The 17,405-nt window shown below is 43.5% G+C and overlaps 1 protein-coding gene across 1 annotated transcript in view; it reads right to left on the reverse strand.

Annotated features, from left to right (window-relative positions):
* Positions 1-17,187, reverse strand: part of OC90 (otoconin 90) — a 36,740-nt gene extending 19,553 nt beyond the window's left edge. The window contains exons 1-5 of the mRNA XM_034759589.1: positions 17,106-17,187; positions 9,437-9,502; positions 6,216-6,275; positions 5,377-5,551; positions 736-848 (exon numbers count right to left, since the gene is read on the reverse strand). Of these exons, the coding sequence (XP_034615480.1) occupies positions 736-848; positions 5,377-5,551; positions 6,216-6,275; positions 9,437-9,502; positions 17,106-17,187 (496 nt within the window). The remainder of the gene's footprint in view (positions 1-735; positions 849-5,376; positions 5,552-6,215; positions 6,276-9,436; positions 9,503-17,105) is intronic.
* Between the last annotated feature and the right edge of the window lie 218 nt (positions 17,188-17,405).

Below are 17,405 nucleotides of genomic sequence, written 5' to 3' on the forward strand. Positions count from 1 at the left end.
GTATGTGTGTATATATATCTCCTCATTATATGTTCCATTCTATATGCATCCGAAGAAGTGGGCTGTAGTCCACGAAAGCTTATGCTCTAATAAATTTGTTAGTCTCTAAGGTGCCACAAGTACTCCTGTTCTTCTTTTTGCATAGTACCTATGTTGCCATAGTAACTGAGCGCCTCACAGTCTTAGCTGAGGGAAAGACAAACAGGGCTTTAAAAACATGTCATTCCACATTCTTGGGCAGTCAGCTACATGTGTGAGCCGCACAGATGCACCAAACGATGCTAAATGGCCTCCAAAGAGAGCGATCCTGCCGTCGGGGATGCCCAGCACCGGGTTTCCTGTAGCAGTTCCTGGATTTTTGTTTTTACATCCAATTGAATATTGATACCTCTGACTACCATCAGTACGTGACGAGAACATTCCATCTGGAATCCAGAGAGCCGTAACACAGGGCTTGAAGGGACCTTGAGAAGCCATCTAGGCCGTACCTCCACATCGAAGCAGGATTAAATATACCTATACCTACAAGACAATCATGGGTGATTTCTGCCTGTTCTATACATGGCTCTCAGTAAATTAATGGGAATTATTATTATTTATTATTTATATCATTGCAGCCCCGTCATGGCCCAGGACCCCATTGTGCTAGGCGCTGTACAAATGCAAAAGCAACTACCCTTTTCCCCGATCAGTACAAAGCCCTGGTAACAGGCAGCAGTCCCCTTTGAACCTTACCACAGGTAATATTTTTCGTAAGACAGCTGATGTCCATAGATATCTTGGCAGGGTCCCATGAGCACTCCAGCTCCATGGCTTCTTCATAGCATTTGCGGTGCTGGAAACAGCAGCTTAGAAACGAAACAAAGAAACAAAAAAGACAACGAGAAGAATGCCGGGGACTCACACCTTCATTTTCACTTCACTGCCTGCCTCCCCTTTGGGGTGGTGACGCACTGGGCAGCAGGCGGGTGTACAGGATGCTGTGGGAGAAAAGGGGGCGTCCCTTTTTTCCTGACTAGTTTGTCAGTAAGGAGCATTCATTCCTCTGGCCCCTAGAGGACGGGCATGTGGTCCTTTTTCCCCTCATGGCTGACTAGGCCTAATAGACTGAGCACAGCGAGAATCTGTCTGCTTCTCCCCACTTTGCTGCAGCCCCCTTGCACTGTGTCCGTGCACAGGAGCCCTAAGGCACAGAGAGTCTCCCTGCCAAGCACAGAGCTGGCTCTGCTAGTTCCCCTTTCCAGAGTCCCTGGCCCAGAGGGGCCAACAGGAGACATTTCTCTGCCCCAGCTATTTCTTGCCTGCGGCAAAAGCCATGGCAGACAGAGTTCAAGTTAGGACAGCCCAGTGCTGGGGGCAGCCTCAGCCCTGGCAGCCCCCCAGATCACTCAGGAAGGTGCAAGCTTCTTTCCCACTGTCCTGGGGCAAGACACCAGACTTGGAGTTGTTGTGTTTGAACACGGCTGACTTCCTTCATGGGACTAGGGAATTCATTTAGCCTCTCTGCATGTTGGGTCCTTTGCCTCCTCATAACAGATAATCAGACATATCTTTCTGCCACAGGTATTCGGAGGGATTATTAAGGCTGTGACATGAGCACCATATCCTCCTCCACGTGTATAGAATAGGCTGGTGTTTGTCTTCGGCCACAGATGGTTGTATCCTGTGAGCAGTTTGTTTCATTCTACCACACTCCAAGTGTGTTCCATTGCCCCTGTGCTGCCTGGGAAGGCAAAGACAATCTCCATCTTCTGACCTTGTCATGGCTCTCAGCAGCGAGGCAAGCAGAAGGGCTCCTAATATGGGCTGTGCCTAGGATGTTGTTGTCTTGGTATAAAAGATTTGTCTGATAAATTCATGGATTTTAAGTCCATTAATGGCTTTTAGCCAGGATGGGTAAGGAATGGTGTCCCTACCCTCTGTTTGTCAGAGAGTGGAGATGGATGGCAGGAGAGAGATCACTTGATCATTACCTGTTAGGTTCACTCCCTCTGGGGCACCTGGCACTGGCCACTGTCAGTAGACAGGATACTGGGCTGGATGGACCTTTGGTCTGACCCAGTATGGCCATTCTTATGTTCTTATGTCTGAGGCTATGAGAATCCCAGGGGTTGCTTCTGAACAGGGATCCCCTAGGAGGCCTCGGATTGTGTCCACACTGGGTGGACTCAAACTGTTTGATCCCATGTACGTTCTCTACAGAACAGGAGCAAGTGACAGCCACCCTTTGTATTAGAGTATAACTGTCTTTAAAATACGAGCAAGCACTAAAAGGGGCAGAGGACAAAAGGAAGCATCTGTTCTAACAAATGGTAAGTGTTTGACCTGTCTATTGTTTCCACTCACTGGTATCCATCTGCTATCTCTGCTGGAACCTTTCCATGGTGTGACTGTACTTGAGCATCACAGTTGTGCCAGGGGGATATTAAACGAAGATGGGAATGACAACATTCCATAGAAAAGCCTTGACATAGTCGTCAGCTTGACAATCAAAATTATATCCAGTTTCCAAGATCCGACTACAGCCTGTGATTGCCAAGATGAACTGCCTGTTACAGTAACAGGTCGAGGAAATCCTCCCCGGAGCTTCTTGGCAATGTTTGGGACGCATACAGACAATGCTGAGTGCTGTAAATTCAAACCATGTACAAAACCTAGAGCCCTGTCTTGCAGACTGACAGCATCAAAGGCGCAGGTTGCAGAATGAAAGAGCAATGGGGTAAAAGTAGAGTGTTGTGTGGTCTTTATAGGTGGAATCCTTCATAGGATATAAGGAAACATCCTATATATTTGGTCCTTTATTTCACTCTCGCTGGTGGGCTTATTTGAACATGCAACAGTTAAGGGGTTTGCCGCTTAGCATCAGAGAAGGGAAAGCTAGTGGAGGGTGATTTGGTTTTGTGGTTAAGACACAGGACTAAGATCTTGATCCAGCAAAGCACTTAATTTAATATTAAGTGTTGTGCTGGACTGAGACCATTGAGAAATGGTTCCTATTCCTTGCTCCGCCACAGGTGACCTGCAGGACCTTTGGCATGTCACAGGCCTAGATTCACAAAGGTACTTAAGTGCTGTGACGCTCAGCATCGCATGGCACCTAGGCTTCCTGTACCATGAATGGAGATGGATAGGCACCTTAGACTGTGATTCATAAAAGCCAGTAGAGGCGGGGAGCTGGCCAATGAGTGAAGGTGTGATAAGCCCCACCCCTCTTAGAGATCCCAGGCCACTTAAGCACCTAAATCTGGGATTTAGGCACTTAAGTACCTTAGAGACTGAGGCCTAGATTCATCGAGACTGAATTGGCTCAATCAGACTGTGGAGATGATGCTACTTCCCTCCCTCACAGGGGTGCTGAAAAGCTAAATTCATGAATTTGGGATCCTTCGGTGGAAGCTGTCCATGAGCAGCAAAGTATTATTTAACTACTTCACTTGAATGACCCCAGCTTGAATCTCAGGATCCTCGGTCACACCAGTTTAATACCAGTGTAACTCTGTTAAGTTCAATGCAATCGAACTAATATAGAATTGGAGTAATAGAGTGGAGATCAGTCCCATTAACTCTAAAGCCAGCTTTGCCACTGATTGCCTCTTTGACCTTGGGCAAGTTTCTTGAGCTCTCTGCTTCACCTTTCCAGTCTCGGACTAGACGATCAGGAGTTAAGGAATTTAGATGGAGAATGGACTTCAGCAACTCACCAACTTCTACATAACACAGATCTTGGCACTGGCAGAACTGTTTCTTTTAGCAGGATGTTTTCAGCGTCAGTGTCTCTTTAAAGAGGTTCTCTAAATCTGAACAGTATCTTGTATAGTATATGGAAAAGCAAACATCTGTATCTCCTGTATCGTATAGTGGGTTTTGTACTGATGGGAGAGATGCTGCTAACCCATTTCAAATCCATCTGCTTGAAAAGGCCGTGTCTGTGAATCTTTCTCGGGCTAAAGACTGATAGATTGTCCCGCGGCTTCTCAGGCTTCTGTATTTACGCAGCTTTTCATTAAAATGATAAGTGAGGGGCTGTTTAAGCTGTAGAGCTGTTTCAGCTCTCAGTTCATTGAACTGGATCGAGCTCTGATTTCAGTGTGTCAGCACCTTTATTCAGAGAGCAATTCGCCAAGGACTTTGTGTGGCTTTTCACAGCTGGGAAGATAAAAATTCAATTTTCCTCCCCTTCAGATGATATGGAATTGCAGTGGATTCATCTCCAGGCAAAAATCTACATTAACCCTCTTTAAGCCATGACAACATTGCTCACTTCGCAAATGAAATCCCTTCTTTCCCCACCTGCGCCTGGGCAGGACTTGGCCCTTGTTGCATTTCTTTCCCAGTGTTCCCCACTCAAGTGACCATGAGGAAACAGGACTCTCAGCACTGACGCCTCCTGTCCTATATTTTACCTTTCTGGCCTAGTAAGGAAGAGCACGGACTGAATTACCCTCAAGGATCCATCCACCAGGGGCAGAGGCTAAAGCCCAGGGCTAGGAGTCAGGAGTTTATGGTTCTGTTCCCAACACTGCCAAAAATGTCCTGTGTGATCTGAGGTAAGTCACTTAATCCCACCGTGCCTCAGTTTACCCAGGTGTAAAATGAAGAGAATAGCTTTGTGCTACCATGGTCTGTAACCTATGAATGTCTTTAGATGGTCAGGTACTATGACAATGAGCATGTACATAGAGAGAATCCGCTGCCTCTCAGGAGTGGTTTCCTTTTGCAACCAGTTTAGCCCAGCTTCACAGCCAGGGTTACAGTGAAATATGGGTGCAGAGGTGTGGACTACACCTGCTTTTAATTTCAGGGGCAGAGGGGTCCACATTTTGCCAGCTGAGAGTATTCAGAGAAATAAAGACTTGGATGATCTGTGGACAGCAAGGGAGAAGCACAACCCATGGGGTTACTATCCAGGTCAGATCCAGGGGATGGGGTTATCCAGTTCTAAAATTATCCCTAGACTACTGAAAACAGCCTTTCGGGAAGCTACTGCTCTGTGTGATTCCAGGGCTGTGCTGCCAAGTAGCTGTTGTTATTGCTGGTGACTGGGAAATGGATGGCACCAACAAAGGAAAATGATCGTTTAGGAGGCCAGGATAACCGATGTTATATCCTATGTTTCGTTGGTCATAGGAGACACTGTTGGTTGAGGATGGGCGGTTACAGGTAAGCACAGATTGGATACTTGGATATTAGCATGTGAGCCAATCATCCATTTGTAAAGCTAAGGGTCCCCTGGTTATGACCATAAGCAGTTTAGCCAAGTGTTAACTTTCAGACTGTCGCTGCAAGATTTCAACATTGCGCCTCCCACCACGCTTTGTTCTTCCCCACTTGTACCCATCCACCCCAGGAGAACTATCTCCCAGGAACAAAACACACCTGTCCACTTCATCCACAGGGAGCCCTTCCATCTCGAACCGGCAAGAGCAGCCGTAGTCTTCGAAATCCCTGGGGCAAAGTCCAGTTACACACCTCATTTTGTTCACGAAATGGAGCAGTGCAGGGAAGTTAGTGAATATGGACTGTAGCCAAGTGAAGTGAGAACCCAGGCAGTCTAAGAGAGAATAGACATAGGAGGATGATATTCAGAGCTGGGAAAGACCTGGATGATACTGTAGCTGCTGGGGTCCTCCTCCGTGGATTCAAATGCAGGATCAGGGTCTAAGGCAGAGGTCCCCATACTTTTCAGGGTCGCACCCCTGCTTACTCAATCTGTGTCCCCCTCCCCAGGGCTGGGAGTGGGGCTGTGGCTCCCCAGTGTGGGGTAAGGGGGCCAAGGCTAGGGCTATAGCTGGGAGCAGGACTGGACATGGAGCTGCAGCCAGGGGCCGAGGCTGGAGGCAGGGCTGGGGACAGGTGCAGAGCCGCGGCTGGGGGCAGGGCCAAAGCAGAACTGGGAGCGGAGCAGGGCTGGGTGGCACTCCCTCCCCACCATCCGTGGGGGCTGGCCTGGGCCCTGCCACATGCCCCTGAACATTCCTCTGTCTCCCCTCCCCGAACGTTCCTCCACACGCCCCAGAGGGTGGGGACCTCTGGTCTAAGGACTGACATAGTGCAACAGCCATTCTGGGGGCCTTAGGAACTGCAGCCAATTTAATCCTTAGATATTAGCTTTAAAGGAAATCTGTAATTTCAGGAGTTTTTTCTGCTCTTTTTTTATAAACAAATTCCATGCTGTTTTTACTGCCAAAAATACCAAACCATGAGTCTGCACTTACCAAAAAACAATGCAACGCTGTCCACGTTTTGAAAGACCCCATTGAAGAACGTGATATTGTCTAAACCAAAAGCATAATAAAAATGGTGAAAAATGTTTGCCTTTGTATAAACACATCGCTCCCATTGATTTCAATGGGAGGCATAATGCAGCTGCAGGCATGATATAACTCTTGCAGTATAGCCAACCCTGAGCGTTCAAAAATTATGAGACAAGCCCCCTCAAATCATGAGATTTTAATAAATAATACCTCTGGGAATCTATTTTTTTGCCTCCTGGTTTTTGAGCCTTTCAGGGTCTTATTGTCACACTTTTCTCTGCAGCTGTGAGGGCTAGAAACATAATTTTTAACAGACAAATTGAAAGATGAGATGCTTATAGAATCCCCTGACTCCAGGAGCTGGGTTTTTAAGAAAATTCCACAAGGTATATGACAAAATGGTCAGTGATGGCGTCGCCAGGTTTGGAGGTATGCAGGCATTCTTTTGTAAAGATATCTGAAGACCTGTTTTTCAGGCCTTTTAACTCGTTTTGGTACAGCCGTTTGAAAATTATGTTGATGGCCCTGGATACTGAAGTCTATGCATCCCTCAAAAAAGTATAGCATATGCAACAGCGGTGCAAGCTTCCCTTCCAGCTCTCTCTCATTCTCACCCCCAAAGAACTTACCTTGGTTCCTGGGTCTCTGTGTTCTGTAACTCAGGGAGAGGGCACGTCTGTCCCTGGGAGGAAGGGGGCCAAGGGCAGACTCAACATCTGCTAGGCAACCAAGAGGGAGGGAGGAGAGACACTGTTTCGAGGCACAGGGGCCCTGTCAGCTCCGGGGAGGATAGCAGGTGTACCTGGATGGCCAGGGCCAGCTCCAGGGTTTTGGCCGCCCCAAGCAGCCAAAAAAAAAAAAAAAAGCTGTGATTGCGATCCGCGGCGGCAATTCGGCGGAAGGTCCTTTGCTCCCAGCGGGAGTGAGGGACCATCCGCCGAATTGCCGCCAAATAGCTGGACCTGCTGCCCCTCTCTGGAGTGGCTGCCCCAAGCACCTGCTTGCCAAGCTGGTGCCTGGAGCCGGCCCTGTGGATGGCCACCAGCCCACCTGCTCAGAGCAGGGGCAGTGTCTGGGGGAAAGGAGCGTGGCAGAGTCAAATGGTTGACAAGTCAAAGCCTAGGAAAAAGAACTAGCCTGACCAATAGGAAGTGAGATGCCTGTTCCTGGGAGCCCTGTGAGAAGGGAAAAGCCATTTTGGAGGAGTCTGGAGCCAGCCACACAAAGGAAAGGACTTGGTGTGTGATGTGTTTGTGAGTCCCAAGCTTGCAACGCAGGGTCCTGCTGAGAACTGGCATCCGGGTGCCTGGAGGCAATATCCCTAAGCCCGGTCCTTTCCCTGCTCAAGGTGACTTGGGAAAACTCCCTACCCAGCCAGCTGAGTTAGCCCTCCAACTCCCTAGATAAATCAGTTACCATGTAGCAAGTACTGGGCTGCTAGCCCAGGCCTGCTGGCCTGCTGGCCTGCTGTGACTGTATCCGAGCGTTAGGGCAGGAGATCAGAGTTAGGATTTTAGTAGGGTTGTTATAATTTGCACCCTCCTGCCCCCCGGGGAACAGAATCAGCCCGATTCCTGCATGAAGAGGACGCCTGCCAACTGTGATTGTCAGCCCCTCTGCAGTGCAGTGACCTAGGAGTTCAGGTCCAGCTCAGAACCTGAGGATCATCCATGGAGTTGTGAGTGCGCCATCCTTTAGATAGGGAAATTGTTTGGAAGACTCCCCTATTCTCTGAACTGTGTCCTCATGCTCAGGGGTGGGGTTTGGGGATTTTATTACCTGCTGCCTGTTGAACCTGTGGAGGGACTCATGTGTGAGTTGTTTGGGCTGAGCCAGGTCTGCCAAGTTACTAATTGCTCCACAGAAGCTATTGCTGTCACAGGTCATGAAGGCCTCCTACAAAGTACATGTAACAACGGGACAGTACATTTTACTCTTGCTCTGTCAGGTCACGTGACTGGGGAAATTCATGAGTATTATCAGCATGGGCACCTGAAAGCAGTGGTTTACCCCTATTATGTTATATTTACTTCCTGTTTAATATAGTTACTCTCCTGAATATACTGTGCACTTGTGTTATTTTGTGGGAGCCTCCAACTATCTGGCAAGTAAGTGGGCATTGTCCTGTGCTTAGAATTTTCCTTCAAAGCTACCCTGCTGACCCTGCCAGGGGGCAGGAGGCACCGCTAAATACATTCCTTTGGGAAGAAAGTAAGGATGTTACACCCTGCTGAGCTGGAGGCAGGATCCAGATGAACCCAGGCCTGTCCATCAAAACCCGTAAGGAGTTCAATGTTAAAGGAGGTAACCAGGTGGATAGGGGCACTACACTATTGTTACCCAGCTCTGAAGGAACACCCTTAGTAGAACTGATACATTTCATTCTCTGTACTCATCCGATCCTTTCTTCTGAGACTGCCAAAAATGTCAGCTATGGTTGTGATTTTTTTTATGTGAATATGTGAGTGCTGGGGACTGGAGTGAGATTGTCTTTCAACTACACAGACCCCAAACAGCCATCAGAAATTCCCCATTTTATAATCTCTGGGGTTTAAGAATAAAAATAAACCCCGGAGAATAAGAATAAACCCCATCTTACTTAAGATGTAAAAAGAAGTTTGTTTGGCTCAATGGTTAAGATATGGTTAAGACCATGAAACTTGGAGGTTCACTTACCCTCCGTTTTCAGACTCACTTTTCTTTTGAGAAATAGGTAAGATTTTATAGTTTCAAATGTAAATTCCTAGCTAGTTCATTAGCTATAAACCTGTAGCAACAATAAACTCGGGATCAGTGGTACAAATTATTCTCTAGTCAACTTGAGGGACCTCACCTAGGTTATAGGAGAGATGGTTTTGGCTCTGTAGCTTTTGATTTGTGCTCCAGCAACACCAATGATGCAGTATCTGACAGAGGAACTTGATCCTCCTCTTATCACTGATGTTAAGCAGGAGGAACTCCACCAAGGTCAATGGACTTACATCAAGGTAAGATAAGTGCAAGCGAGAAGTGACTCAGGGCTCTGAGATTATTTAACCTCTGCTAAAGGTCCAGTATAATGAGGGACAGATCTGTGAACACGACTGGAAAATTCTTTCTGGATCCCTTGCCCAAAGAGATTGCACCCTGGTTCCTCTTAATGCATGAAAATATTGTAACAAGTAAAACTTAAAAATCCTTACTCAGATTTCTTTCGGGTGCAAGTGGAAGCTCTGGTGGAAGGGCTGGGGGCTCCGATTCTTGGCCGCCTGTCTCACCAAATATTCAAGAAGAAAGAATTTTAAAATGGAAAAGAAAAAGAAAATATATATACACTTCATAAGGACAGAGAGGGCGTATTTTATTGAATAGCAGATACCAGAGTGCCCTGGTAGCACCATTAATGCACTGATTCAACAAAGCATATGCTTAAGTCACGTTGACTTCGATTTTAAAGTAGTTATGCACATGCTTAAGTGCTTTGCTAAATAGGGGTGGACTTACACGCATGCTAAGTGCTTTGCTGAACCTTACCCTTACTGGGGGTACTCACATGAGCTATGACAAGCTGGCCTCTTCCATTGTGCCATTTAGTCCGGAAATCCCTGTGACCTTAATTTGTTTGATTTGCAGTTAGGGAGAATCTGCACTGAAGCTCCATTGCTAATTCAACCCCCCTATTTTCCTGTGTCTTCTGTGCTTGGATGTCCCTTTCAAATACAGAATTCTTTTCCTAATGCTCCCTCAGATTCAGTCCCAACTTTCATTCTCATTGGAACTACCTCAGTGCTTGAGGGCTTCAACTCAAACCGTATCATGCTCAAGGGAAGCAGCACCATTAGACAGTTATCAGTTTAGAAATGTATCTTATCAGAACAGGTCACCTAATCTATTAATATATTCATAGTGCGTTGCAAGAGGTATCTGAGAGATTTCTTGTTTGCTATATTTCTGACTGCTTCACTGGGGAGCCTAGGCACTGGTTATTGGCACGTATTTGTTTAGTTTTTTGAAGTCCATATTATTATTATTCACCATTTATAATGCTATTGTGCCTAGACTCCAACCAAGTCAGGGCCCCATTTGGTAGGCCACTACCCCAAAGATTGGCTTATCTCATTTATATTGTCTACCCCCATCGGCTATTTCTGCTTCTTCATTTGGATTACTGCTGCCTCCCTTTGAAGCTGTTCACAAAATTCTGCATTGAGATAAAAGGTGGTGATTTGTTCTGCTCCTTCTTGCATTTCTCCACCTGGTGGTGAGTCATTGGCAGAGTTTGTGTTTTTGTTTTGGGTTTCTTTTGCTTCCTTAAGGATGGGTAAAAATTTCAGAAGTGCTTGGGGAGGAGGTAGCATCGGAGAATCTTGGAGCCACTTATTTTTATTTCTGCACTAATCTCCAGAAGCTCCATGTATTCCTCTGAGCCCCAGTGAAAGGCTTTTGGGTAAACAGTGTCCCAGCAAGATTGTCATTCTGCTTGTAGCCTCTGCTTTTTTCCAAACAGAAAAGTGCGTCTTATAAAATGTGACCTTTGCAGGAAAAGAGAAGCAGCACTTTGATAGCTACAAGGAATTCAGATCACTGACCTAAAATGATCGGAACCCATTAGCAGGAGTGTCATTTAATACTGCACATGCATAAATAGATTTGGCCCGGACTTGCAGTTAAGCAAAGCTATCATTGCTCCCTGTGCTCCCTTTACAAAGATAAAAATCCTTTGGCCATGTCATGTTGTTACTGTTAATTACATGTTGGGCCACATTCTCAGATGGTGCAAATCAGCATCGCTCAGGTGTAGTCAGTGGGTAAAATTTTCAAATGCACCTTATCCCATTGACTTTCAATGGGACTTGTGCTCCTAAGTCACTTAAGCCCTGTTGAAAATCACACTCAAATATTTTAAGGCCGTCATTTTCCAAGGAGTCTAAGAGAGTGAGTCTGATTCCCAACTTCCATTGACTGTCAATGGATTATGGGTACCCAACTGCTGTATCGTCCTTTGTACATCCCAGACCAAATCCATAATTCTGAATGTGAAAACAAAGAATTTATGCAGAGCAAGAACAATAGCCCTAAACTCATGGAGAGCAGAGGCCATTGTTCAAGCATGTTTCATAGCTGACTTAATTCTTTTGAACAAGTTTAATTGGCATGAAATTACTAGCACAAGAATATCTGCAGCCTGCTGGAGATGTTATATAATAATCTTAGCCCCCCCTGTAATTATTTGACTCCTTTTCTTTGTATGACCGGTAATGACATTTCCAATTTCCAGTTAGTATCAATAGGCCAATGTTTGTTAACAAAAAGAGAGAACCTGGTTTATAGTCAAAATATAAGGAAAGGAGCTCCCCACACATTCTCCTTAGTACATACAAGAGAGCACAGGATTCGCAGTCAACAATTTAGTTGACAAAAGTTAACCCTTTCCCCAAGCAGATTGTGATTTTTTTACTTTGTTATTTAATATGTCTATTCCAGAAGCACCTAGAAGCACACTGAGTTGGGGCCCCATTATGCTGTGCGCTAAACAAACATGTAGTAGAGGACAATCCTGCCCCAAAAAGCTTACAGTGTCACAGAATTTAGTAATTTTGAATTGTTCAGTGAATAGTTGAAGGCTCTGACTGATCTTATAATGAGCTCCACGCAGGTGCCCATATGGAATCCCATTGACTTCATTCATTGCAACATTTGGTCAATGCAAAGATAGTTTATCCTGTCAGTTACTCAGGAACTACCTGTTGCAAGCATTGCTTTACTCTTTGTTCCCTAACATTTGTGCCGTGAGATTGGTCACAAGTTAAATAGTGGTGTTTCTGCATCCTGATCAGATGAATTCCAAATATGCAAATCGCTTTCAATAGGACCACAAACACTTCCTGCATGCATGCTTGTTCTAATATATAGTCACATGAATATAAAGTGATTGCCATTTGTAGAGGGATTCCTGGTTCTGGAAGTATTCCCCTTCTTAAGTCTGGGGAATGACTCTGAAGTGTCTAGTATTTCCTGAACCAGCGTGTCCACTGGCATCTGCACAAGGTTTTTGTATAATTTCCAATTTCCTAAACATGTTCTTCTGAACAAAATGTAAGAAGTACAGACATTTCCAAAAGTAAATAAAAGGGCTCAAAAATACTCTCAAAGCAAATGGATGCTTTTTATTTGCAAAAGTCACTCTCACAATCTCTTACAGACTTTACATGTGATTCATGTAAAGAAAGAAAAAGTTTGTTTATTAGGAAAACAAAAGATGAGAGAAGACTCTGGATAAATCATTGACTTAAATGGCTGACATCATGTCTTTGAGTGTTCATACTAATACTTCACATGTATATGTCACCTTCCCTTCCAGCCAAGGAATGTTCACTTTACAAATATTAATTAATTAAACCTGAAAACACTCCCATGAAGCAGGTATTAACAGTCCTATGTTATAGATGGTACAGAAAGCTTCAGAGACTTGCCCTTTGTCACACAGGAAGTTCTGTGATAAAGCCAGGCCTCCTTCCCCCCTTACAGCTGTTATTGCAAGGCAGAGGTGGTATTCAGATCATATAATTGATGCTGCTCTTTTGAGCGTGCTTTCAAGAAGTGTAATCTTAACAAAGTCCAGCAATGAGTGAGCGTGGGCCCTCAGCTTGTGTGTTTATAATCACAGCTATTTCAAATTGCTTAATGTGGCACAAGGAATGTAGCACAATTATGTCAAAATTACCCTAAACTTTTTGGAGCAGACAGCTCAGTTGGGCTTATATACTCAGTAGTTTAACAAGCCAGGTCCATCAAGCAAACTTACAGCAACTTCTCCGAAAGCCACCTAGCTCCCACTCAGAAAATGGAGATCAACAAATAAGAGAAAAATCAAAGCTGATCATCTTTTCCAAAACGAGAAAAGCTGTAGGCCAAAATGGACGTGGATTTTTCAGAAAGCCTTGACAAGGTTCCACCCCAAAGAGTCTTAAGGTAAGTAGCCATGGGATAAGAGGGAAGTTCCTCTCATGGATCAGTAGCTGGTTGAAAGATAGAAAAAACGGGTAGGAATAAATGGTCAGTTTTCACAGTGGAGAGAGGTGAACGGTGGATCCTCCAAGGATTTATACTAGGACTTGTGCTCTTCAACATATTCTTTAATGATCTGGAAAAGGGCGTAAACAGTGACGTGGCAAAGTTTGCAGCTGATACAAAATTATTCAAGATAGTTATGTCTAAAGCAGACTGCGAGGAATTGCAGAGGGATCTCACAAAAGTGGGTGACTGGGCAAAAAAAATGGTTGATGAAAATTAACATTGATAAATGCAAAGTACTGTACATTGGAAAAAATAATCCCACCCCACTCCCACCCCCAGATGCACAGAAAGATGGGGTCTAAATTAGCTGTTACCACCCAAGAAAGAGATCTTGGAGTCACCCTAGATAGTGCTCTGAAAACTTCTTCTCAATTCGCAGCAGCTGTCAAAAAGGCTAATGGAATGTTCGGAACTATTAGGAAAGGGATAGAACATAAGACAGAAAATATCATATTGCCACTATGGTGCACATACACTATGTTCTGGTTGCCCCATCTCAAAAAGGATATAGTGGAACAGAAAAAGGTTCAGAGAAGGGCAACAAAGATGATCGAGGGGGTGGAATGAGTCCATACAAGGAGAAACTAAAAAGATCAGGACTGTTCAGCTCAAAAAAGAGACGACTAAGGGAGGATATGACAGAGGTCTATAAAATCATGAATGGTGTGGAAAAAGTGAATAACGAAGTGTTATTTACTCTTTCCAACAATACAATAACATGGGGTTAGTCAATGAAATGAATAGGCAGCAGGTTTAATACAAGCAAGAGGAAGTACTTTTTCACACAGTACACAGCTAACCATGGAACTCCTTGTCCTGGAATGTTCTGACTGCCAAAAGTATAACTGGGTTCAGAAAACAACCCGTAATGTTCATGGAGGATAGGTCCAGCAATGGTTATTAACCAAGATGGTCAGTAGGGTTGCCAACTCTGACTGAAGCTATTCTGGGAAATTATTTTTCCCAACATGATGTAATGTTATTTTCTTAAAATATCCTATTAAAATCTTCCAGATTGCTGTCAAGAGTCACCGGGAGATCGATGCCGATTCTGGGAGACTCCAGGTCAGTCCTGGAGGGATGGCAACCCTAATGGTCAGGGATGCAACCACAGGCTTGGGGAGATCCCAAACCTCTGACTATTCAGAGCTGGGAGTGGATCACTCCAAAATTGCCCTGTTCTGTAGACTTCACCTGAAGATTTGGTATGGCCACTGTCAGAGACAGGACACTGGCCATACAGTATGCAGCTCTTGTGTTCTTATTTAATTAAAACTTTCAAATCTGGGTGTTTAGGCTGGGATTGCAAAGGTGTTTAAGAAGAAGTTAGGTGCTCAACAACCCTTGAATTTCATATTGAATTGAGGCTCCTGTGGAAATCCCAGTCCTAAACATTCCAATTTATTTTTAAGCAACTAAATGGAAGTTTTTATCTGGGTGCCTGACCTTAAGCGCTCAGGTTTGAGCTTTTAATGGCTGGTGCAGTTTAAAGATTTTACCAGTATATTTGTTTGATCAATACGCAAGGTTGTTTTTACTTTTTTTTTTTTTTTTTTGGATATACACACTGATTTTCTAAAACCAACATTGTAGCAAATATTTCTGTACTAGTAGCTGAAAGCCCCTTGCTGTCAAATGGGGATAACTTATAAAGTCAAAATGGCTGAGAACTTCAAAATGGGATGGTAACAGACGGTGAATCTAGTGATGCTTGAATCTGGTGATAGTCTAAACAAGAAGTTCTCTGCACCACGCTTGTAGCTGTTTCCATCACTTCAGTCATTCTAGGACCAGCTTCAGAGTGACACACACACACACATACACACACACTCACTCACACTCTCTCTCTCTTTCTCTCTCTCTCTCTCCTGGAATCTTATTATATAGATTCTCTGACATTAGAAAAAAGAACACAATGGTGTTCTTGATGACTGATATTGTTATATTATGCTCTTAACGCTAAGCTTGATTAATATAGTTCTCTTCTGTGATTTGTGTTGGTTCAATTCTCCACTGACATTCACACCATAACAACCTCTTTGAAATTCGAGAGATGAGGCCGGTGTAGTAAGTCAATGCAGAATTTGACTTCATGTGAGCTCTATTACTGTACTTCTTTCTAACTTCAGAGCAACTCCTTCCACACATTGTGACAAGAACAAAACAATCGTATGAAAAGGAAGAGAATCACATCCATGATAAAAGCTCAGGAAGATGGTTTAGCTGAACCTCATTGTATTTATGTATGTCTGAATGGTCCCGAGTATTTGGATAATATGGATTTATTCAAAGACTAAAAACCATTTATAGATATTTTGGAACCCTTTTATGTAACTGGTTTGTAGGATTTTTCTAATGAGCAAAACACTGGCATTGTGTTTACATTATAAACCCATTTAAAAGTTTTCTTACATTGCTATAATGTCTTTGACATCCTGCAAAAACACATTTTATCACTAATCTGATGATTGTGCCATTTTCAGTATGTTCTAGGGATGAGACCGGGTGGCAATCCAAATACTGTTTTCAAAAACTAGTCCACTTGAAATGGTCAGTATTAGGCGTAAATGTTAAATAGACATAGAAATATGCAGTCACTTACCACTGTATAATACCATCAACATATTCATCAGCAGAATTACAATCATTGTTTTAATCCAAAGAATGGAAAGAGTCACACAGCAGAAACATTTGCCTGGTGAATTAAGTAAAATGTTATGTAGGATGTTTACGTCTTAAATGTAAGAGTAAAAAGACATTTGTTATAGGGGGTCATTTGCTGTGACTGAATTACTTGTGTAGCTTGGTCATATTTCATTCTGATGTGACATGCAGCTACCCACTAACACTTGTGAAATGCACATATTATAGCAAAGCTGAGTCTCACGTGGTATCCCAACATTTTAATTGATACAATGACTATTTAAACTTGATTAACAATATTTGCTACAGGACCATTTGAGGTGAGTAAATGGACTATTCCAAAATACTGTTAGAGGGAAACCATAACTGGCAACAAAATGGTGAACTTGAAGTTTGTTTTGTTTTGATTCTGCAATAAATGTTAATGTCTTTAAGGAATATTTAATCAAAACACTTCTTTTAAATATGGCACATGTATAATGAAACATTGTATAGTAGTCCAGATCTTCAGCAGGTGTAAACCAGCATAACTCCATCGACTTCATTTAAACCACCAGAGGAACTGCCCCCGTGATAGTCAAACGTTAATTGTAGCTTTTACAGATATACTGATGTAGCATGTAAAATATTTTCATATTGATGTAAATTATACAGCATGTAGGTCTAGGGCTGAGTCTGCTCTGACTGACAGCAATATCAAAGACAAGTAACTCCACTGAAGTCAATGGAGTTTTGCTGATGGGAAAGGGACCAAAAATCAATCTCTCTGTTGCTGTCTCCAGCTGTGGTTTATCCTAGGTTTTAATTTTCTAAATCAGACATTACAAGATTTTCAGATAAGCAAATGAACATTTAATTACCAATGTGCAAACATGTATTTACGCCTCGCGGTCTTTTCCCCTAAATACTGCTTATAATGCTTAACACCAGCATAATGCTGACATTCACATTTACTAAATTCTCTTGTAATGCTTTACCAAGATGAATGGATATAAATATAATGGGGGGATATTTCTGGTTTAGTACAACATCCTAAATCATTTTGCCTGCGCTTTATTCTGCATCCTCACTGTCTTAAATAGTTTTATCTTAAATAGTTTTCTCTTTGGGTGCAATTCTTTAACAATAAAGAGCATATGAAAAAGAACTTACCTTGAGGAATATTATTCAAGGGTAGTAGGATGGAGGACAAATGGATTTCAACAGGGTCAGTAGTAAGTGATTTATACCCCATTGGACGTGTACTTTACCCATGTGATCACTTCCTTTATCAACCCTACTTCAACATTTATTAATTAGTCCTTTCATGAGATTTCTGCAGGTCAGTATACCTACTGCATAGCTTAATAATATAGCACGGGACATGTAAAGGATCTATATTAAGAGGCCTTTCTACAGGTGCATCCACTGTGCTGCACGCTGACTTAATATGCTGCTATAATTAAATAACAA

The sequence above is a fragment of the Trachemys scripta genome, chromosome 2 (assembly GCF_013100865.1).
Source record: "Trachemys scripta elegans isolate TJP31775 chromosome 2, CAS_Tse_1.0, whole genome shotgun sequence".
NCBI classification, from domain to species: Eukaryota; Metazoa; Chordata; order Testudines; family Emydidae; genus Trachemys; species Trachemys scripta.